This window comes from Mytilus edulis, chromosome 6 (genome assembly GCF_963676685.1).
Source record: "Mytilus edulis chromosome 6, xbMytEdul2.2, whole genome shotgun sequence".
Classification (NCBI taxonomy): Eukaryota; Metazoa; Mollusca; class Bivalvia; order Mytilida; family Mytilidae; genus Mytilus; species Mytilus edulis.
The window spans coordinates 80,390,630-80,416,417 of record NC_092349.1 but is presented as its reverse complement, the minus strand read 5'-3'; the positions used below and the strand labels follow the sequence as shown (position 1 = coordinate 80,416,417).

The 25,788-nt window shown below is 33.2% G+C and overlaps 1 protein-coding gene across 1 annotated transcript in view; it reads left to right on the top strand.

Annotated features, from left to right (window-relative positions):
- LOC139528613 (uncharacterized) overlaps nt 1–12,812 on the top strand; it is a 46,201-nt gene extending 33,389 nt beyond the window's left edge. Inside the window, exons 5-6 of the mRNA XM_071324648.1 lie at nt 4,818–4,844; nt 8,288–12,812. Of these exons, the coding sequence (XP_071180749.1) occupies nt 4,818–4,844; nt 8,288–12,753 (4,493 nt within the window). The 3' untranslated portion in view covers nt 12,754–12,812. The remainder of the gene's footprint in view (nt 1–4,817; nt 4,845–8,287) is intronic.
- The last annotated feature ends 12,976 nt before the right edge of the window (nt 12,813–25,788 follow it).

Below are 25,788 nucleotides of genomic sequence, written 5' to 3'. Positions count from 1 at the left end.
AAGGTGAGCGACACAGGCTCTTAAGAGCCTCTAGTTACAGTTCATTGCCAAATGTGAAGTTTTTGGTTTTATGCCCTATGTAGGGGCATTATGTTTTTCAGTCTGTCTGTCTGTCTGTTTTTTTCGTTTGTTTGTTCATTCAATGGTACGTCTTTACCACTTCAGGTTAATGTTTTTGGTCAAGGAAGTTTTTGATGAAGTTGAAGTTCAATCAACTTGAAACTTAGTTATCATTTTGCAGTCATATGATCTTTCTAATTTTAATGCGAAATTAGAGTTTGACCCCAATATCATGGTTAATATGAAAGAATAATTTAGGCTTAAAAAACTTTAAAAACTTCAAATTGGCTGAGAAAAATGCATATTTATATAAGGCTTCCCTGAATTGGAAAATCCCTATTTTCAGGCATAGGCTGATATAAATTTGATTGGAATAATTACAATACATCTGATAAATAAAATGACTGTTCAGATGCTTTTAATACTTAATATATAATATTCAAGAGCATTTAAAAAGCAAATGTTTGCAAAATTTCAAATTTTTAGGCCGAAATCTTGGCTGTTGAAGATATTTGATTTATACGTCAAAAATAAACATCCAAATGTCAATACTTAAATGACCCTAGTTTCTCTAACATATGCCATATGGCCATGAAACTTGACAAACTATCTCATAATTGCCTAAAATAAGGTTATGCAAAGTGTTATAAAGATTGGTCAAGTCTTTCTGTCCTATTAGGTCCAAGGACACAGTTATCGTCCTTTGGTTTTCGTTGTCTACGAATATAGTCCCTAGTGTAAATTGTGTATAACTTGCATGTTTTATTTGATACACTTACCCAATTTATTTCTTGATATTAAATGCATGAAATATTAAGTAGGGGACATAATTACATGTCAAAAAAATTTGGGTGCTGAATCTTTATATTAAGTAGTAATTTGGTCCAGTTCAAAAAGGTCAAATTTTATCACGTCTGAAGCTGTCAAACTGAATTTCACAACCCCTTAACACAGAATTGTCAATATTTTGAGTTAGAGCTGGTAGAAGTTTCTATAGTTTTGATGTTATTTGTCTCACTAATAGTACACTTCACTGTAAAAATCTTTTTGAGAAAGAGCAGGTGCGATTTTTTCAGTTTAAAAGAAATGCACTACGAAATAACTGTGTTCTCGGGCCAGTTTAGAAATTAGGGGCCAAATTGGGCCACAAATGAGCATTTTTCTTGGTTTTTGCACAAAAACTTTAGTATAAGTAATTAGAAATCTATGAAATTTAAACACAAGGTTTATGACCACAAACAGAAGTCTAGGACTGATTTTGGGATTTTTGGTCTCAACAGTTTAGGAATTAAGGGCCAAAAGGGTCAAATTAAACTTTGTTTGATTTTAACAAAAATTAAATTGTTGGGTTTTTTTTATATATGCTGAATCTAAACATGTACTTAGATTTTTTATTATGGACATCTTTCAAGTTGACCCAAATCAGGGTCCAAAATTAAACGTTGTTTAATTTCAACAAAAAATTGAATAGACGGGGTTCTTTTATATGCTGAGTCTAACCATATATTTAGATTTTGATATTTGGGCCCCTTTATCAAATTGGTCCACATTGAGTTTCAAAGGGTCCAAAATTGAACTTCATTTGATTTCATCAAACATTTAATTCTTGGGGTTCTTTGATATGCTGAATCTAACCATGTATTTAGATTTTGGATATTTGACCATTATAGCTAGGTTAATGTCCAATTTATTTTTTTCAATTCTTAGACCACATGCATTCTGTGACAGAAACCTTTTATGTGTCAACTATTTAATCACAATTCAAATTCAGAGCTGTATCAAGCTTGAATGCTGTGTTCAAACTTGCCCAAACTCGGTCGTATCAAGCTGCGCCCTGTGGAGCATCTGGTTTGGGATCATGTTAAGTTTATTTGATAGTTGTAGTAAAGCTTTATATTAAGGGCTATCAACATAAAGTAAAGAAAATGAGACATTTCAGCGTGTGCACTCTTGTATAGTTTAATGCAGTACAATGAAACACATGTAAGACAATATGCCATTTTCGAGACTCTCGCCTGTCTGTCATCGGAAAAAAACTCAATTATGCGCGCCTTTCTGACGTCATTTACCAGATAGAGGGGATCGCCTGTATCCCTGAACTATAAACGTTTATTAAGCGTTTTTAAGTTAAATTAAATGATCGTCATTGTGCAAGATAAAATAGAAATAATATTTGTTCTGTAGGTACTTAATAACATTTCCCTAATGACAGCAGTGCTGAAAGACAATAATGAGAATTCAATTTGCCGAATAATTCCTGCAATATAGCTTTATAGTTTTCCCACTACTCGCTCAACATTGGAACGGAAGTGACGACACCCCTAAACTCACAAATGATGTTCACTAAAACAAAAGTTTTTGACGGAAATGCATCAAACTGGAAAGTTGTCTATTCTTTAATCTCTTAACCATCTAAAAAGTATTATTGGCTATTAAACTACATATATAGCTAAATATATATATATGTCAAAATGAGGATGTGTATATAAAGTTATATACAAATCTTTTGTTAAAACAAATATTAGTTTGATATGTATAACTTTACAAAATAATTTTAGTTATAGATCTACAAATGTGCATGCTTCATGCTCATGTGTACTGTTTTTAATTTTATAAATATTTTCATGGACAGTATTTCACAGTGAAATGTTGTCCAATAGGAGTTGACAAAATCTCATGGACAAGTACACTATTTTTAATGAAATTTTTACAAAGGACACTATTTTATAGGGGATAATATTTTATGTTACATATTCAGTTGTTGTTCAGATCTGTTGCTATGATACTAATGGCATGTCAGCAAATATTGGTTCAGTATTCTGTTGTTGTTTAGATTTACAATGAAAGTAAGTTAAGAACAAAACTGTACAACACAAGTTATGGTTTTAACATTCAAATTGTGAGTTTACCATTTCTATGTAGCAACATTCCAGCAGAGCCTTCATTTAGAATATACATATTCCAGGTAAAACACTATTGTGGAGCTTGGGATTCCTATCATACTTTTCTGGTTTATAGAGTTTCTGCTTACAATGATTGCAAGGAAGCTGTATGTTACACCAAGAGTTCCATGTTGTGAAATTGAAACCATCTCTTCAAATTTTTTTAATGAACCCATTGTGAATTGTTCGACTGTTATGGAATATCTGTAAAACATTTGTTCTCTTTTCTTGAATTTGACATCACTGAATCGGACATATAATGTATCATCAAAATCAAAAAAGTAACACGATGGGTGTCACATGTGAAGTAGGACCTTTTGACCCTTCTTGAGCACCTGAGATCACCCCAGTTCTGGTTGGGTTCTTCTTACTCAGTCTATAGTTTTTGTCGAGCCTGCAACTTTTGTTGCAGAAAGCTCGACATAGGGATAGTGATCCGGCGGCGGCGGCGGCTACGGCGGCTACGGCGGCGGTGTTAGCTAACTTCTTAAAAGCTTTATATTTTAGAAGGTGGAAGACCTGGATGCTTCATACTTTGTATATAGATGCCTCATGTTACGAAGTTTCCGTCAGTCACATGTCCAATGTCCTTGACCTCATTTTCATGGTTCAGTGACCACTTGAAAAAAAAGTTCAGATTTTTTGTAATGTTGAATTCTCTCTTATTATAAGTAATAGGATAACTATATTTGATATGTGCGTACCTTGCAAGGTCCTCATGTCTGTCAGACAGTTTTCACTTGACCTCGACCTCATTTCATGGATCAGTGAACAAGGTTAAGTTTTGGTGGTCAAGTCCGTATCTCAGATACTATAAGCAATAGGGCTTGTATATTCGGTGTATGGAAGGACTGTAAGGTGTACATGTCCAACTGGCAGGTGTCATCTGACCTTGACCTCATTTTCATGGTTCAGTGGTTATAGTTAAATTTTTGTGTTTTGGTCTGTTTTTTTCATACTATATGCAATAGGTCTACTGTATTTGTTGTATGGAATGATTGTAAGGTGTACATGTCTAGCGGGCAGATGTCATGTGACCTTGACCTCATTTTCATGGTTCAGTGGTCAAAGTTAAGTTTTTGAGTTTTGGTCTATTTATCTAATACTATATGCCATAGGTCAACTATATTTGGTGTATGGAAATATTTTATGATCTTTATGTCAGTAGGGCAGGTTTCTTTTGACCATGACCTCATTTTCACGGTTCATTGCACAGTGTTAATTTTTTGTGTTTTGGTCAATTTTTCTTAAACTATAATTAATAGGTCAACTATATATATTGTATAGAAGCATTGTTAGCTGTACATGTCTGCCTGGCATGGTTCATCTGACCTTGACCTCATTTTCATGGTTCATTGGTCTTTGTTTAGTTATTTTGGTTAATGTTAAGTTAATGAGACAGTTGTAATAAAGCTTTATACTTAGGACTATCAACATAATATCAATGATTAATATAGAAGGCGAGACATTTCAGCGTGTGCACTCTTGTCTATGTTGTGTTTGATAGAGGTTGATTGTGTTTTGGTCTTTATTCGTTTTTTTCCATGACGTTAAAGTTGTCAGTTTGTATTCGACGTATGAGATTGAAGATCCCTTTTATATATTCCGCCTCTCTGTACCAATTGTCTAAACAGACTTACCGATTTAGTAAAGAACAAATGATGAAGAAGGGTATATGTCAATTATAAATGTCCCTGAGGTATTCATTAATATGTTGTATATTGTTAAAAAAAAATGAAGGTAGCTTTTAAACCGATTGTTATCATAAGTTAAGTAGGTAATATAGACCAATTAATGCTGTTTTCTATTTTCCAGGTGGAGGTAATCAAAGAAGACTTGAGGGTAAGTATTTATTGTTTGTTAATCCATAGGATATTATATGACACTTTTTTTACGTCCTCTCACGGATCATATTATAGTATATTCTTGTTCCAGCCGTATATCTGTCGTTACGATGTTGAAACGATAACTCAAACACACTTTCAGTCTTTTTCATGAGACTTTGGTGAATTGTTTATATCTATTGATATTTGCTCCCTTTTAATTTCATTAATTTTATGTTGTACGTTTCCGAGTAATGGGAGTTTATTCCTAAAAATAGTGGACTTTCCAGTTTTCCGACAATAAGTTTCATGAAATTTTGGTGAATTATATTTATATTTTGACATAGGTTCCCTTTATATTAAAAACAAATTCTAATTTTGTGTTAATGAGTTTGGGGACTTCATTCATTTAAAAAAAGGGGAATTTTCCAGTATTTCGGATAATAAGTAAAAACATGCCAATAGAAGTTATAGATATATATATATATTTCTGAAATGAAATTGGGGAGTTTTAAAACTTTATTGTTTGAAAATTGGTTAAAAACCATCTAGTTGATATAAAGGGCATATCATCTGCTGATGGCACAGCTCATTATTTTCTCTATTTATGGCATGTGTTTTACAATACACAAAAAGTATCTACGGTCAAGTTTGCATGAGAGATTTAATTTGCATCTATAGTTGAGTAAATTTATAGTTAATGAAACACACAAAACTTATCAGTTAAATCTAGCCAATACCAACCCCTCCTATTAAATTGTCAGATTGTAGTGCCCTCATTCATTTTCTTTTTATGCAGATTTTACCTTAGCAAGGAAAAATTATATTTATCATGTCATGTGTCTGTCCATCAAACTGTCCTGAATCATATTAACAATTTGCTTTAAAGGGGTACTAGCTACGATATATATATACAAAAATTTAATTGACAGCTAGTGCCCGTTTAACATCTATTTTTTTTAGCTCACCTGGCCCAAAGGGCCAAGTGAGCTTTTCTCATCACTTTGCGTCCGGCGTCCGTCGTCCGTCGTCGTCCGGCGTTAGCTTTTACAAAAATCTTCTCCTCTGAAACTACTGGGCCAAATCAAACCAAACTTGGCCACAATCATCATTTGGGTATCTAGTTTAAAAAATGTGTGGCGTGACCCGGTCAACCAACCAAGATGGCCGCCACGGCTAAAAATAGAACATAGGGGTAAAATGCAGTTTTTGGCTTATAACTCAAAAACCAAAGCATTTACAGCAAATCTGACGGGGCAAAAATGTTTATCAGGTCAAGATCTATCTGCCCTGAAATTTTCAGATGAATCGGTCAATCGGTTGTTGGGTTGCTGCCCCTGAATTGGTAATTTTGAGGAAATTTTGCTGTTTTTGGTTATTATCTTGAATATTATTATAGATAGAGATAAACTGTAAACAGCAATAATGTTCAGCAAAGTTAGATTTACAAATAAGTCAACATGACCAAAATGGTCAGTTGACCCGTTTAGGAGTTATTGCCCTTTATATTCAATTTTTAACCATTTTTCGTAAATTAAAGTAATCTTTTACAAAAATCTTCTCCACTGAAACTACTGGGCCAAATTAATCCTTACTTGGCCACAATCATCTTTGGGGTATCTAGTTTAAAAAATGTGTGGTGTGACTTGGTCAACCAACCAAGATGGCCGCCAAGGCTAAAAAAAGAACTTAGGGGTAAAATGCAGTTTTTGGCTTATAACTCAAAAACCAAAGCATTTTGAGGAAATCTGACATGGGGTAAAAATGTTTATCAGGTCAAGATCTATCTGCTCTGAAATTTTCAGATGAATCGGTCAATTGGTTGTTGGGTTGCTGCCCCTGAATTGGTAATTTTGAGGAAATTTTGCTGTATTTGGTTATTATCTTGAATATTATTATAGATAGAGATAAACTGTAAACAGCAATAATGTTCAGCAAAGTTAGATTTACAAATAAGTCAACATGGCCAAAATGGTCAGTTGACCCGTTTAGGAGTTATTGCCCTTTATATTCAATTTTTAACCATTTTTCGTAAATTAAAGTAATCTTTTACAAAAATCTTCTCCACTGAAACTACTGGGCCAAATTAATCCTTACTTGGCCACAATCATCTTTGGGGTATCTAGTTTAAAAAATGTGTGGTGTGACTTGGTCAACCAACCAAGATGGCCGCCAAGGCTAAAAAAAGAACTTAGGGGTAAAATGCAGTTTTTGGCTTATAACTCAAAAACCAAAGCATTTTGAGGAAATCTGACATGGGGTAAAAATGTTTATCAGGTCAAGATCTATCTGCTCTGAAATTTTCAGATGAATCGGTCAATTGGTTGTTGGGTTGCTGCCCCTGAATTGGTAATTTTGAGGAAATTTTGCTGTATTTGGTTATTATCTTGAATATTATTATAGATAGAGATAAACTGTAAACATCAATAACGTTCAGCAAAGTTAGATTTACAAATAAGTCAACATGATCGAAATGGTCAGTTGACCCTTTTAGGAGTTATTGCCCTTTATAGTCAATTTTTAACCATTTTTCATAAATCTAAGTAATCTTTTACAAAATCTCCACTGAAACTACTAGGCCACAATCATCTTTGGGGTATCTAGTTTGAAAAATGTGTCCGATGACCTGGCCATTCAACCAAGATGGCCGCCACGGCTAAAAATAGAACATAGGGGTAAAATGCAGTTTTTGGCTTATAACCAAAGCATTTAGAGCAAATCTGACATGAAGTTAAATTGTAAATCAAGTCAATATTTATCTGCCCTGAATTTTTCAGATAAATTGGACAACTGGTTGTTGGGTTGCTGCCCTCCAATTGGTAATTTTTAAAGAAATTTTGCCGTTTTTGGTTATCTTGAATACTATTATAGATAGCGATAAACTGTAAACAGCAATAATGTTCAGCAAAGTAAGATCTACAAATAAGTCAACATGCCCTAAATGGTCAATTGACCCCTTAAGGAGTTATTGCCCTTTCTGGTCAATTTTTAACAATTTTCATTAATTTGGTAAATTTATGTAAATTTTTACCAAATATAGTTCTCTGTTACTAATGGGCAAAGTTCATTATAGATATAATTGTAAGAAGCAAAATCGTTCAGTAAAGTAAGAACTTCAAACACATCACCATCACCAAAATACAATTTTGTCATGAATCCATTTGTGACCTTTGTTTGATATGCACATAGACCAAGGTGAGCGACACAAGCTCTTTAGAGCCTCTAGTTAAATTTTCATATTAACTTTTATGTAATATAACCATTGATAGTGGTCTGGATTATCGTAATATTTAAGCATTGATAGTTAACTTACCGTAATAAGGGACTTTCCATTTTAAATTTTCTTTTTCTTTTATTATTTTTGGTATTTTACTTTATACTTGTATATGCTTTAAACATTGATAGATGATTATTGTATGATTTAAACTGATTCATATCATTATCTGTTTAAATATATTTTAGAAGATACAAAAGCTCTTATTGAAGAAGATGTGAGAGAGGGTACATTTTTGGCTACTAAGGCAGTGACGGATGGCTTATTACTACTGAAACAGAATGGAGTCTTGTTGATAACAGGATATGCAGGTACTGGAAAAAGTCGGATTGGTCGTCATGTCTTACATATGTTTTGTACTGAAAATAAGTCACTCAAATGTATAAAGCTAACATTGGCAGAATGGGATAATATGAGCAATAAAAAAGAAAATATGGACAATAGAGCAGATAATTTGGTGCTTCTACTTGATGACATTTTTGGAGAAACAAATTGTATTTACAATAGAGAAAAAGATACACCAATTCTAGACAAAGTTCATGCATATGTATGTAAAGGTAATATCAAAGTCATTATAACAATCAGAGATACAGTCAAACGTCAGTGTCAAGAAGTCTTTGACAGTCATAGATTATTCCAGTATGATCTTATTGATCTTAGTTCCAAAAATTATTCACTAAACTCTAAGGAAAAAAGTGCTATTCTCACAAAATACATGAAAACAGTTCATAAATCAGACTTTATAGAAAGAAAAGGATATGTAGACTGTAACGGTGATCTTATCTTAAAGAGTGATGAAGTTTGGAATATTATATGTGAGAATCCAGTCAAAGGATTTCCTCTAGTAGTGTATCAATTTGTCCATAACGACAAATATTTTAAGCATGGAAGCAAATTTTTTGACAGGCCAACAGAAGCCATGTTAGAAGAAATGAATGCTATAAGACGTAAAGGTGAGGATCACAGGAAGTTTATGATTCAGTATGCAGTAATGGTCTACACAGCAATAAATGAAAACTGTATTTACCCTGAAGATAAGACTTGTGTTAAAGAGGTTCTAAACATAATTGATGCAATCTATGGAGAAGAAATAGAAATGAAAAAATGCCACATATTAGATGCAGTTAAGGATCTTAAAAGCAGTTATTTAGTAAATATCCCAAACCAAAGATCTTACAAATTACACCATCCAACACTCCAGGAGAGTGTTATCTTATCTTTTGCTCAGATTGACGATGAACATATAGACAAAATCATACCTTTAATCAGCTGGTCATTTTTTATGAAGATGGTAAAACCAGAATCGTACCAAGAGAAAGAGGGAGAGGTAGTATTGAGATTTCCAACAAACAGCTATAAACTATTAGCCAATAGATTAGTGGATTTTTACATACATGACATAGAAGAGAGTAGGATTAGTGGATCTAATCATTTTATACAAAACTTATGTAATACTGAAATATTCCAACAAGAATATAGTCTCCTACTGCCTTGTTTATCAGAGGCTTTAGAAAATGAAGATAACAAAGATAAACACATGGAAAATATGATCAAATCTAGTGAAATTAATATTTTTTATAGTTATCTCTCACTCATAAAGAACAAAGATATTTATTTTGCTGACTTACTTCTCACATTAGCCATATCAGAAAGTCAGTTAGACATATTTAACTTTGCATTGAAGACATTAAAAACATTAATAAAAACCAGCAGTAATCATTTAACTATTGCTTACATGAAATCTGCTTTAAATTCATCGTTTTATGAGATTTGTGCGACTAAAGATGTAAGAAGTGTTAAAGCCACATTGGACATAGTAGAAGAAATCAAAATACCTGTTTTACTTGATCAAGGTATAATACTAACTCATATACCACACATACATTCCAAATTCACATTTGGAGAAGGTTATGACAATGGAACATGTGTTTTTCTTACAATATGTATATGGAAAGCATATGAAGTTGTTAATACACCTGTATTGAAGTTCTTACTTTCAAAATACAATCAGACTCCATTTGATATCAATTTATTTTTCAATATGATATATAGGGATGAATGGATACATAATGTTCTAGAATATAAAGAAACAGTTCTGGGATTGCCATCATTATCTTTTGAACCTCTGAAATGGATGATAGAAACATTTAAAGACCAGGAATTAGATAATCCTAACTTTATCTTAAAAACTGCTTGCAAGTACCAGATGTTTGATACAGTGGAGTATGTTGCATCTAGATGTAAATCATTTGATAAAGTTTCCTGTCTTCAAGCATTTGTAGATAAGGGTTTTCTTTGGAGAATTCATTTTAATCAAGAATTATTTAATTTTCTTAAACCAATTGACACCACTTCCAAAGAATTGATTCCTATTGTTAAGTCAGTTATACAGAAACATTATATTCCTGATTATATGTCTGATGCTTTCCTTCCAGTCTGTTTAAATAATACAGATATATTGACTTTGGCTTGCCATAATGGACAGGTCTATTTGGTTAAACTTATAATCGAAAGCAGCAACTTTGCACATTTAGACATTCAGTCAGCTCTTGTTGCAGCATGTAAGAAATCAGAAAATTATATTTGTGAAGTGTATGTTGAAGTTAAAGTTAAAGATAAAAATTTAAAAATAGTAATATACATTGTTGAAAAATTTGGATTTGAACAGTTCGATTTGAAAGTTATATGTCAACAAGCATGCTCTGCCAAAAGGTTCATAATTATAGAATGGTTTGTTCAGAACGTTGATACAAGTAGACTAGATGTGTATGCCATTATACATTCAGCTTTAGATACTAAAAAATCAGATATATTAGAAGACATCATGAATAAGATTGACATAGACAGTTTAGATAAGAGGGAAGTTTTAAAATGTTTTTTTGAACACTATACTGCTAAATGTTCTACTACAATATTGGAAATAGTAAACTCCATCTGGCAAAGTACAGAGGATAAGGAAGTGTTACACATGGAGGAAATAGTAAATATTGGGTATGAAAGAAAACGCTTTGAGTTATTGTTGTGGATTCATGAAAACTGTCATCTACATGTTTCTATTGATTCAAAGAAATTATTTATGTTAGCATTTCAAGATGAGCGGGTTGATGTAGCAAAGCGTGTATTTCAGGCCTTTGGACAATCATCATTGGATATTGTCGGAGGAACATTATTTATGATAGCATGTAGTAAAGAATTTCATTTAACATTTGATATTAACATGGATCCTTCGAAAAAAAGGGTAAATAAATTTTTGGGCATGTTAAATTGGATTCTTGCAACATTTAAATTAAAAGGATCGGATGTTGTAACAGGTGTTATAAAATTAATAAGCATTGATATCAAATATACCGATAGGAATGAGGTAGATACTTTTGTTTGTTCTTTACTTGAACAATACTTGAACAGTCTAAAAACAGAAGATATGATAGAAATGATGAACAAATCTCTCGAACAGAAAAAATATTTTCTTGTGAATTGGTTTCTTAAAAAAAAGAGTTCCTGTTCATTTGATAAACAGATGATTCTGAACAAAGCCTGTAAAGATGCTGAAATTGAAACAATTAAGATATTAAGTAAATATTTCTATGCTTTGGACATGAATAAAACAATGATCGACGCATGCACTTCAACACTATTCACAGTTAAACCGAGAGATTTCAACAATGATCAATCAGTTGCATGTTTGAGTCTGTTGTGGAAAGAAATGGATAAAATTGACAAAAGTTTCATTGATATAAGCAAATTTGTGAGTACAGTTTGTAAGAAGAAAACAATAGGTAACAATGTCATGACCTGGATTCTTCTAAACCTTCCTCTTGATCAAATTCCAATCAATGAAGTTTTAATAACCTGTTGTCAACAAGGTAAAATCTATCATGTGAAGTATATATTTCATGAGGTAAACAATGAAAACCTTGACACAACAGAAGCATTTGTTCAGGTATGTCGGGCATTTCCACCTAACTTCGAGGGTCTCAGTATAACGAAAGAAGATTACGAAAATTACCTATTGATTGTAAACTATTTGTTGCAATTGGAAAATGATAAAGAACCTTATTTATCAGTCGTTGTGAATAAATTATTTGAGGAGAACAAGTTTGAATATATACTGTACTTTCTAGAGGCAGGCTATTATAGGCACATTGACATAAAGAAACTGTTAAAAGAAACATGTATGTATGGCAATTCTAATCTAGTGCAGAGGATTTTAGGAAATGTTGAACATAAAAAACTGAATATTAAATCTGCATTTCGTGCGGCTTGTTATGGTATAAACAATTACAAAGCAGATTTCTTTCGAAAAAGAGGGGAACATGTCTTGTGCGTAGCTTTAATGTGGCACTATATACAAGATATAAATATGTTTAAGATAGATACTGTATTAAAAACCGTTTTAGAAAAAAAATCATACAAGTATCAGTTTTATACTAACATGGATTTGTCAAATTCTTTTGAGGCGTTGAAAACCTGGTTACTATACATCAAAAAAATAAATCAGGGAAAATGTCAGCCAGACAAGGTATTGTTAAATATTGAGGAAAATATAAATCAACAAAGTCAACAGGTAAATGATGGTCAATGTTGTAAAGAAGACTTACAACACGAGGATGATTCAAACAGCAGCAATGAGCAGGTGATTGTCCATCACCAGTGAAAAGATTGCGTTCGGAAATAGAAGAACAAAAATAAATAAAATGTCAGAAGGTGGATTGAAATAAAATAAAATGTGAAAAACATCGATAAATTTTTACCGCTGTATTTAGATTTAAAATAGCATGTTTTAGGTCGCATTATATGTATAACTGGATTATAAAAATTATCATAATACAAATATTAATCGGTGATAGGAAAGAATAGTGATACAATTGTATTATAAGTTTAAACATATTTTATTTGCTGAATCTAAGGAAATTTGATGAGACACAAGTAAATCACAACTGGAAGTTTTCTGATAACTAAAATATATAACAATGTATGAGTATATATACAATAGAAATGATATGAGCATGCATATAAAACGAACATTAAACATTTGATACTATACAAAGAATTAAAGAAAAAAAGAGAAAAAGAAGAAAGTCGGTTTTTTTCTGTGATGATGAGTCGACTAAGGTTTAAATGATGATGTCAGTACCAATCACACTTTATGAAGGTAATAGAATTACTTTGATTGAAAGCGTTTGATTTTGTCAGTTTTTATACGACCCCAATTTTTTTGGGGATCGTATAATGGTACACAGCTACTTTTGCATAGGTACTATTTATGTACTATTTATGTACCACAAATCTGTAGTACTGGAAATCTACTTTTGATATTCAGTACTATTGTGTTACTTACAAATTTTTGTAATATTTAAGTACCTGTATTTTACAGTACTTGATTTGTACTTGAAATTTAAGTACTACAGATTTTTGGTTGCACGGTTACATTTTCAGCATTTTGAAAATCTCATGAAGTTATGATGTTCAAATATGGAATACTGTGATCATTGTTGGTATCATTTTTGTACCAATATTTTAAGTACAAATCAAGTATCTGAAAATACAAGTACCTAAATATTACAATAATTTTAAAGTAACGAAATAGTACTAAATATTACAAGTAAATTTCCAGTACTACAGATTTTAAGTACAGAAATAGTACCTATGCAAAAGTAGCTGTGTATGATGTCGTCGTCTGCGTCGTCTGCGTCGTCGTCGTCCGAAGACAAATTGGTTTCCGGATAATAACTTAAGTTTAAGTGAATAGATCTTCATGAAATTTTTCCAGAAGGTTCAATACTACAAAAGGAAGATTGGGTTTGATTTTGGGGATGATGGTCCCAACCGATTAGGAATTAGGGGCCAAAAGGGGCCCAAAACAAGCATTTTTCTAGTTTCAGGATAATAACTTGTGTAGAAGTATTTAAATTGCTCTGAAATCATACCGCAATGTTTAAAATCACAAGTATAAGGTTTGGAATCATTTTAGGGGTTATGGGGCCAAAGTTTAGGAATTAAGGGCCAAAAAGGGGTCAAAACAAGCATTTTTCTAGTTCCAAGATAATAACTTATGTGTACTTGTATGGATCTCTCTAAAATTGTACCACCATGTACCATATAACAAAGGGGAGGCTGGGATTAAGTTTTGGATTAATTGCCCAAAATATGTAGGAATAAGGGGCCCAAAAAGGGCCAAAAAGAAGCACATTTATGTTTCTAGTTTCCAAACAATCGTGACAATTACTTGTGTTTAAGTGTATGGATCTCTCTGAAATTGTACTACAAGGTTCAATACTGCAATGGAAAGCATTGGATTGAGTTTAAGGGTTATTGCTCCAAGGGGGTTTCAAAAAGTTGGGGGGGGGGGGATTTTTTGTTAACCATTTTTTGAAGAGCTTCCTTTTTTTTTAAATTTTTTCAAATTTCGAATTTTGAAAAGTTTCAAGAAGAAATCTTCAATTGTACAGTATTGTGCAATAGATTTGTTAGATCTTTGACCACATTAATTTTGTGACAAAAACCTATATTGTGTCAAAAATTTTATCACAATCCAAATTCAGACAGAATCAAGCTTGAATATTGTAACCAAATTTGCCCCAACTGTTCAGGGTTCAACCACTGGGTTCGTATAAAGCTGCGCCCTGCTAAACACCTGTTTATAACCCTTTTACGTACGTTGCTCCCTCTAAATTCATTGCAGGGGGACATAGAAATACCGGGTGTCCATCTTTCCGTCGGTCCAGTCTTGTTAGGGTTCACATGTACAATTCTTTCTAGATTTTTATAGAACTTATCATATGCAATGTCTAAGACCGACACATTACAATGTAATCCAGGTGTTAAACATGTCAATTACAAGTAAAGGTAAATTATTGTGTAGATTGTAGTGTGTCTTTTGAGTATTTTATCAACTGTAGAATGGTAGAATGTTGTAAATCTTTTATACGCAAACTCCGTCTGTGTAATTAATATGAATGTATAACTTATATACAAAAGCCATGATATATATATGATAGAGTCCACCGTTTATCCATGGACGATGGGTCATTGTAAACACAGGGCCCCTTGTGTATACTTCCCTGGGTTATACAAGGTAAATTATATTCAGATGATTTTCAATAAATGTATTTCAAGTCTTACAAAAAAAAAAGATGTCTTAGACGAGTCCATAATACAGTACCCACCAATAATTTTAAAAGAGTTATAGCCCTTCGAAATATTGATAATATGTAAAATTGCGTTGTTAGCACTCATGTGTATAATTCTTGCCATGTTTTTATGAAACTTATGAAGTAGGTTTAAATTATATCAATGATGTCTGGGATGAGTTCGAAAACCAGTGCCAATCAATAGTTTTTACGAGTTCTGCCCCTTAGAATTATTAATTTTATAAAAAAATTGCGTTGTTAGCGCTCTCGTGTGTACAATTCTTGTCCGATTTAAAAAAACAATTATATTCTAGTTATTTATTATATGTCTCGTACAAGTTTGAATATTAATGCCAATCAATAATTGTTAAAAGAGTTATATGGACATAAAAAAAAAGTAATTGAAGTGAGATTTATTACTGTGGATTCATTATTATTCGTTGGATACCAATTTTCATGGTTTTCGTGGGTACAGGTACACCACGAATTTAAATGTTCAACGAATTGTAACTTGTCCATCAGGTTGTATGCAACCTTTGGCAAAACCACGAAATTACTTATCCATGAAAAGGAAAGTTTTCTGCAATCCACGAAAATTGGTAACCACGAAAACAAATGAATCCACAGTATTGTGATTTCAATTATAATTAATGCTGCATATATAGCTATCAAAATTCAAACTGCAAGATATATCGAATTGCAATTTTTGCTTTATTAAAACCTTCACAAAAGTTTCTGCATTTACAGTAATCGAAATATTGTAAATATCAAACCTGCTGGATCCGTAATAATTTTGTTTAAATTTGTAAATATCATGTTCAAACTTGTATCATCATAACGTATTAAATATGTATCGAGCTCAGAATTGATTTACGAAAACAAACTGTTGAAATAATTGTAGAATTGGTATAACAATTTTTTGAACCCATTAAGCTTGCTTCAGAAAAAGGTATTGAATTGTAGATATTATTTTGAAACTTCGATTAGGTTTATTATTTTTGAAAACCTGTGTTTTAACATACCATTATTGTATTTCAACATATGTCTACTTCTAATCTTCAACATACTGGAGGTTAAGGGCTCGCGGGTATAACGGTTTTCGTTTAAATATAGGATTTAGCCATTTTTTTTCTATAAATATACTTTATAATATACCTAATAGAAAAATGAAATAAAAACATAGGGTCACCGTTCATTAAAGCTCACAATCTGCCTTCGAAAGAAGCATGCATTTTTGTTACAGTACTTTTTTCTCTTGAACTAATAGAGCTTTCTTCCAAATTGACGAAAGGTACGTACGCTTGACGAATCATACGTAAGACTCGTTTAAGGGATCCTTTATTTGACATATTTAAATAATAGTCAAGGATTTCGGGACGTACGATAGGTAAAAATATAATACCACCAGGTGGAATGAGATAACTCTACAAAATATCCTAAATATAGGGTAGTTAGAAAAAAATGCCCCTAAAAAAAAGAAAAAGTGTTCCACGCCCCTCCCCCACTCTTAAAAATTGCAATGTTGCATTCTCTAACCTAAGAATATATCAAAGCTCGTCTAATAACTTGTGAATCATCGCCTCTAATGTCATGCTCATTGCCCTCCCTAAATTTGTCTATATGACTAGTACAGGCTCTCATATGAAACCGTTATTTTAGCGTATACATGCGTTTTGCCTACAGTCCTGAACATTCATGAAATATAAGCCACTGGACGTTGAGTGACAACTCGGCGTGTATCTTCCATGCATGTTAAATCGTCATTATAAAATGCAAAGTTGTAGATTTATTTTCTTGATATACAATTTAGGTGTTTAAATGTGTATGTAAATGAACAAAACGATCTACATGTATATAATTAGCTGATCTTTAATAAATGCTCAAGGACAGATTTAGGAGTGATTTGCACAAGAGTACCTCTACTCAACAGACACATTCCTACCCTCCAATTATAGATATTTGCCTTAATAAATTATAAACAATTCAGTCAGATAGAGAGAGAGAGCGAGACGGTGTAATTTTCAAAAAGTTTTTCGTTTTTGCTTTGAGTGTAAAGGAACAAGCAATTCACTTCAAGAGGGTTATGCTTTTTTCCTTTAAAAATATTCTGATTTTCCCCATTTTATACTTGTTTAACAGTGTGAACTTTGTAACGTTCATATTAAACGGAATTTGCAATAAAAGTTATATTTTCACATTTGTCGCCTGCGATCACAAAAATTACATTACCTTTTTTAACATTTAACATAATATTGATAGAAAAAAACTTAGTCATAAAATCTGGATTTTTTCTAGATTTATTTCATATTACTTTTTAGCTCACCAGGCCTGCCAACCAATATGACCACCATGGCTAAAAATAGAACATAGGAGTAAAATGTAACAATTTTCATAAATTTTCATAAATTTTGGTAAATTTTTACAAAATGTTTTTCTCTGTAACTACTGGGCAAAGTGCATTATAGATAGAAATATTGTTCACAGCAAGAGTGTTCAGTAAAGTAATATGGCGTCACAAAGATGGGCCAATATCTACTAGCACATCACCATCACCAAAACACAATTTTGTCATGAATCCATCTGTCCTTTGTTTAATATGCACATAGACCAAGGTGAGCGACACAGGCTCTTTAGAGCCTCTAGTTCAAAACATTGAAGCATTATTGTTTTGCAATTTACTGATGATAGTGTACTATAAAAAATAAAATTTAAATGTGATTCTAGTCGTTATTTTTGGACTAACGTACTTCAATAATGCCATTAAAATTTTAATCGTGAAACCCGTGCTTAATCAATTCCCGCGGAAATGTGGTGTACATAGGCGGATCGGGGGGGGGGGGGGGGTCCCCCTTTCGTGGGAAAAATTTGGTTGATTATATAGGGAATCACTGAAGCATGACTGGAGCGCCTCCCTCTTAGGCCAGTCAGCGGGTCACCCCTTAGGAAAAGTTCTGGATCCGCCACTGGTGTACGCCTGGTTTACGTAAGTAACGTATCGGACGTAAGTGTGTATGACACTATTTTTCTTTATTTTCAGATATTAAAAGCGTGCATCATATGCTTATTTTTGAAAGATAAATTTGATTTAGATAAGAATGCTGTTTTACTGGATAAAGCAAAGACTCTAAATTGTTATTGTGGAAATGAAATACGTGCTTCCTTTACGTTCGTTCGTACCTTTCGTCAAAATGTTTGAAAGCTCTAATAGGAGAAATAAAGATTATATCGAATTTTAAAAAAGAACTGAATTACAGAAATTGCTTAAATTTTAAAATTGTTTAGTTTAAGATCAGTTTTTTTAAGAAAATTAAAAAAAAATGTAGGTCACCGATGAGTTAAAAAAGATATTTCAAGTGTAAAGCAAAAAATAGGCATTTTTGCACCAAAGGAAGATAATTTAGAGCTTTTTCAATGATATTACATTTTAAAGTCACCTGTGGTCATAACGAATCGTTTGTTTGGTTGATTTTTGTATCATGTCATAAAGTATAATAGTAGTATAAAAAAAATAACATTTGTAGTGGGGAAAACAAATGTTTGCAATTTTGCTGAAACTTTTGTACCCTTGAGCCTCCTTACGCTCTTGTCCTTAGTTGCTCTGAAGTTATACATTTATTAAAAACATAATATGTATATACAGAAATTCTATGAGACTTTCGTTGTGTATTTTTTCCTTGGAGTTTGAAAGACTTGTTATATCTAACTTTTTTCTACACTGTTAATTAAAGAATTTCCTTCACAGATATTGATAAAACCAGTGTGTGCTTTAACATTATTATTGTACATGTAGATTTTGTTGAAATGTTTTTAAATTTTATGTAATGATTCAAATGTAATTTAGATATGATCTATTCTAATTTCTGAAAAGTTGAAATTTAAACCAATAATGAATCTAATGTTTTGTCTTTATAGTTGTAATTGTACAATTATCAATTGTTATATAAATGCTTTTATAATCTGTTGATTTTTATTTCCCCCGCCTGTTGCTTTATAGAGGATATATGGAAATACATTTGTCCGATCTTGTAAGCGCTCGCATGTGTTCATTTCTTGCCAAATATTTATCAAACCCATAGCATAGGTTTACATTAGCAATATTTTGGACAAGTCGCAAAATCAGTGCTGGTGAATTATTTAAAAAAAATTATGCCCCTTGAAAATCTATACTATTAAACGAGAAGACCTCATTTTTTGTGTCGCTTCTCTTCCTTCCATGATAAATTTATCATCATGCCTCTGTGTTCTATAGGTAACATACAGTCGCATTTGTCATCCATTCTTATTCAGATTGAGTTATTTTTGGAGAAAAACAACAAAAAAAGAGTCCGGATATTGATTCCATCATCAGACTGACTCTTAGTCATTGAAAAGACTTCCGGTTTGAAACATGCACAAGTACAACCAATCGTATGATAGATAACAAAAAAAGAAAAATAAATAATGCAATCAGAGCGTTCTCCATATCATGGTGTTTAGATCGCAAGAATCACAACTATTATACCTCCTTAATAATAGACAACTATTTTTCGCGTTTATCTACACGTAAACTACGATAATACTACTTTAATATATAGAGACTCTCTGTATTCTGTCTATTATTTTCTTTGAAATGTTAACTATGTAAGGGGTCATACCAGTTGCATATATATATTGAAATCAGTAAAACATGTGGAAACAAGAATGTGTCCATAGTACACGGATGCCACATCGGCACTCGAGTTGATTGGACTTGAACTCCATCAAAAACTTTAACCTGAAGCGGGACAGACGGACGGAGGAACGAACGAACGCACGGATGCACAGACTAGAAAACATAATGCCCATAAATGGGGCATAAACATTTATTGTTGAAAGTGAAAATAGTGATTTGGCAAAAACGAAAGTAGGGTAGAGATTAGAGGGAGACAGGAACTTTTTCGGGACGTCGGGATCGGGTGTGTTTAAGCTAAGGATTTGGGGACTGAACCTTACGGGATCCGGGAATATATTTTTCGATTTCGGGATATGAATTTCTTTAAATTCTGCATCCCGGGATTTCATATTTTTAAGCCTGGGATTTCGGAATCAGGAGCCCTCCGACCACCCCATCAAATTAGCCTTAGTCGGTCTTAGTCATTTATAGTAAGATTCATATCCTACCAATGGCATGTAGAAGAATAATTGGGGTATGAGGCCAGAAACACAAAAATAATTGAACTTAACAGAAAGAAAACTAATATCGGACTTTGGAAAAAGGAGGGAGAGGGCTTTTGATACCTTTTATGAAATTCTCCATACATAATATCTTTTACAAAAAATCATCCTACAACAGTTCACAAGTTCACAAGCTGTATTTGCCCGCGAATCGCAGTTGTGTTCTAGTATTATTTAATATGTGCAAAATTTCATTGTTTGTACTCTCACGTGTACAATTCTTTTCAATGTTTTCGAAACTTTTATCATAGGTTTAAATCAGCAATATCTCGAACAAGTTAGAAAATCAGTGCTGATCAATTTTTGTCTCGCCTTAACGGAGTCAAAAAGCGAGACAAACTTATGTTGTTTCCGGCGTCGGTGGCGGCGGCGACGGTGGCGTCAACAATGTACTAGTTTGTGATTAGGTCTAGTTTATGGTGAGCAACAAGTGGTATTTGGTGTGCAGTTGTATAAACATTGGCACATCTTATTTCCATGGTGATCATATGGCCCTGCCCCCTCAGTCATGGTCTATTGACTTCAAAACTTTTGCTTATTTTACAGGTATTAGTTTGTGATTAGGTCAGTTTATGTGGAACCACAAGTGGAAGGTCACTGATATTTGGTTACAGTTGTGTAAGCATCGGCATACCTCATTTCCATGGAGATAATTTAGCTACGCACCCTTAGTCATGCATGGTCTATTGACTTTGAAACTTTCGCTTATTTTACATGTATGTTTCAGTTTGTGATTAGGTCAGTTTATGGAGAACCACAAGTGGTGGATCAATGATATTTTAACTGCTAATGTTAAGTCAATGATATTTTGTATGCAAATTTATTGGCATTTGAAAGTATCGTTTCCATGGAGATTATACAGCCCCACCCCCTCTTATTGACTATGAAGCTTTCTATATTAATGTTTGTTCTTGATTTGGGAACAACTTATGATAAGTCAATGGTCATGATGGTAATTGGTATGCAGTTGTACAAGCATTGGCACATCTCATTTACATGGAGATTGTTTAGCCATGTAACTCAGTCATCATGGTTTATTGACTGAATATTTTCATAACTTGTGTAAGATGTTAAAGTATTGCTATTTTGATTTCAACATTTGCATAATCAAAATTACAAAAAGGCGAAACATAACAGTTTATTTCATTACTAGAGTTATTTTTACCAACGGTTTATGTCAGTTATGTCTACTACAAGTTATATGTTGAATGGAACTTAAGGTTCATCTTTCGCAAATAAACCTGTGTATCTTGAAAAGTTTTAGTGTATGGCTGGACATAGATAAATAAAATTCAAATCCATTTTAAGTTTCAGAGTATTACAAACTTTACTAGATTTTGGTATTCATTTTTTATTTCGTTCCTGCAGAAGGTGGCAAAATAAACTAAGTTGGGAAAGAAGTTTGAGAAGCTATAATACGTAATAGTTATCCCACGAGGACGCAGTGTGTCAGTGTAAGATCACCCCAATGACAGAAGGCCAGAGGGTGATCTAACACTGACACACTAAGTCCGAATGGGATAACTATTTTTCATCCCAGCTGTTTTAGGGATGTGACCACAAACCCTTCGGAAGCCCGGCTTGTACAAACTTTCATAGGGTGTGTGGTCACTTTCCAAGTACAACTTGAGTCTTTACGTGTATTGGTCAAATTTCTCCAGACAACTGCTAAGACATCTTTTTCTATTTGTCACGGCATAATTCTGTTCAGTTTTTCGTCAAAGCACGGCAAGCGTGAGCGATCGGTTGTCTTACTTACATTAGGGAAGCGCCTAGAGTCCCTTTTTTGAAGCGTCACACTGTAGTGTTGAATCGGATTCAGAGTCAATTTACTGGAGAACGGGTGTTTTGATTGAGTCAGGCGGCGGCGTCAACATTTTTTTAGTTTGTGGTCAGGTCTAGCTTATGGTTAACCACAAGTGATGGGTCAATTATATATGGTATGCAGTTGTATATAAATTGACACATCTCATTTTTCATGGAGATTATTTGGCCCTACCCTCTCAATCATGGTCTACTGAATATATATTTGTTTGCTTACTTTTCATGTATTAGTTTGTGATTGGGCCAGTTTATGGGGAACCACTAGTGAAAGTTCAATGATATTTGGTATGCAGTTGTTTAAGCATAGGCATATATCTCATCCCCACTAATATTTTTGGCTCCGCCCCCTTAGTCAGGGTCTATTGACTATGAAAATTTTGCTAAGTTAATTGTATTAGTTTGTGGTTAGGTCAGTTCAAGGGGAACCATTAGTGTTAGGCCAATGTTAATTGGTATTCAGTTGAATTAGCATTAGCACATCTCATTTCCATGGAGAATATGTGGCCCTGCCCTCAGTCAATGTCAATCGATCTTGAAACTTTTGCTTAGTTTACATGTATTAGTTTGTGACTATATCAGTTAAGATGATCTGCGAATGTTAAGTCAAGATATTTAGTATGCAAATTTATTGGCTTTTGCAAGTATCATTTTCATGGTATATTGACTTTGAAACTTTTACATAGTTTACTAGTTAATGTTTGTGTTTAGGTGTTGTTTTTTTTTTAAGGAAACGACTTATAATAAGTCAATGGCATTTGGTATGCAGTTGTTTTAGCATGGGCACATCTTTTTTACATGGAGATTGTTATGCCATGTACCTAAGTCATCGTTCATTGACTTTGAATATTTGCATAACTTATTTAAGAGATTAAAGTATTGCTATTTTTATTTCAACATTTGCATAATCAAAATTACAAAAGGGCAAGACATATCTCTGTGATAACTGTTTATTTGATCATTACAAATGGCTTGTCGTGTTCAAAAGTACAGTTCTGCAAACTTTAATTTGTGCGCAAGTTTTCTTATCGGCTAGTAAATATGACTTCTAAGGATTATGTACCCTTATGTTGATTCAATACTAAACATGTGGACATTTTATAGAAAATCCACAGCCTTTCTCCTTGTACTCTTATATTTGGCAATTCGATGCTTGATAGATAGAGGATTATTGCATGCAGACTGTACTAGCAATGATTTTCTTAAAACAAATTTATAAATTAATGTATTGGTTAAAACAAATATAGATATGAACCAATCCAAGTACATCTTTTAAGGTACGCTCGACTCTATTTACTCAACACCAGGTGTTTTGGAATTTAAAGGTTGTTTAGGACTTTTTGTAAACAATAAACGTTAGCCGGTCATAGAAAAACAAGTGAGTAATCTATGTTTAAAATTTTATCACAAAATCTCCTTAAGGTTATGACCCCTTCTGTAGCCATGTAATTACGATTTTTTAAAACTGCAATAATATCAAAACAGCAAAGATGATGAATAAGACAGATGGGCCATTGTGTACATTACTAAGGGATAACTTCGCACAAATCATTGTAATTCATTGTTCCATTGCATTTAATAGAAAAAGTGGATTTTGTGGCAAATAACCCAAATTTTGGTAGAAAATCCACAGACTTTAATACAGGGAATTTTGTTTTAAAATTCAGAACATATATTACATACTTGTTTTTCTATGATGTGCTAGCATTTATTGTTGGCAAAAAGTTCTAAACAACCTTCAAATTCCAAAATACCTCGTGTTGAGTCATGAAAGTCGAGTGCACCCTAAAAGGTGTACTTGAATTGGTCCATATTTATATTTGATTTCACCAATATCTAAATTGATAAACTTGTTTAAAAGAAATCATTGCTAGCACTGCATGCAATAATCCTCTATGTATCGAGCACCGAATTGCCAAATATGAGAGTACAAGGGGAAAGGCTGTGGATTTTCTATAAGATTTCTATATGTTTAGCATTGAGTCCCCACAAGGTTACATAATCCTTAAAGTCTGTGGATTTTCTTTAAAAATATTGGTTTTATTTTCACCAAATTCTATTTTTCTCCAAAATGCACGAAGTTTTCTCTTGATATATGTACAACATGGTCCATCTCTATTATTTCGTTATCTTTGCTGTTTTGGTACTACTATAGTTTAAAAATTTCGTAATTGACAGGTCACAGAAGGGGTCATAAACCTTAAGTTTTTAAACGGCATGGGTATTGAGCACGTGCATAACATGTACAATTAGAGAATAATTAATTTAAGGGCATTTCCAAGTCATTTCGGCCGTATATATAGTGATAGTCCGACAGATCGATGATCCGACAGTTCAATAGTCCGACAGTTCGATAGTGTATATGAGTCGGAAGTCATGTACTGGATTTGAGTGCTGCGTATATATATGATGAAAGTATCATGAACTGATTTAAAAGTAAAATTATCCTACCTACCTAACCAACTGGAGGAAAAGCTGAACATGACTTCCGGTCACATGTGGGTTTTTTTTTTGGCCTCCATAAGTCAGTTCTGGTCACACATGACTGTTTTCACGTATTCACAGTACTCATTTGACTGACTAGTGCTTACAAATGCTGCACTATTACATTTTAGGATGGTTGTTTCTTAGATGTTCGAGACATCATTTGTAAGCCAGAGTTAAATTTGGCTCTTTGATTTCAGACGACAAAATCTTTACGTTATTTCCTAAAGGGTCCCGAATATTACTCAGTTCACTGTGGCAGCCATCTTGGTCGGCGAGCCGGATCATTGGACTCATTTCTGAAACAGTACCACCCAAGGACCATTTCTGCCAAGTATGGTTCCATTTTGCTAAGTTGTTTCAGACAATAAAATATGTAAGTGAATTACTCATAGGATCCTATGTTAATTTAAGTTTGATTGTGGCGGCTATCTTGTTCGCAGGTTGAGGATGTTGGAAATATTTTTGGAAAGAGACAACCTAAAGACCATTCAACTAAAGTTTCGTCCCAATTGGCCCACTGGTTCCGGACAAGAAGATCTTTATGTGATTTTTCCATATGATCATGCTAAGCTAAGTTCAGCTGTGGTGGACATCTTGGTCGGAGATCGGTTATGTCGGACATAGTTTTCGGAAGAGGACCACATAAGGACCATTCTACTTAAGTTTGGTCCTAACCAATTAACTCATTGGTTTCAGACAAAAAGATCATTCTTGGGTTTTCGCCACAAACTCTGATTAAAATGAAAATACCAACCACTGCCTGGTTTGATTGTCTGGGAGTTCAGTTTCAACTGCTGCTATCAAAGCGAGTTCAAAATCACAGATGACTTTTGTTGGGCGCCACCTTTGCCGTGTGATTTTTCGAATTTTGATTTCATTGTTAGTAAAATATGTCTACAGTGACCAAAATAGCGATCAGTCATTAGACAGTTCACAAAACACAGCACTATATTACGGTAACGGTCATGAATGGTAAAATATTGTGAATACGGCCTGGTCAAGTTCTGAAGGTTCCGTCGCAATATATTTCTGTACATTGTCCGAGATTCATCAATTTT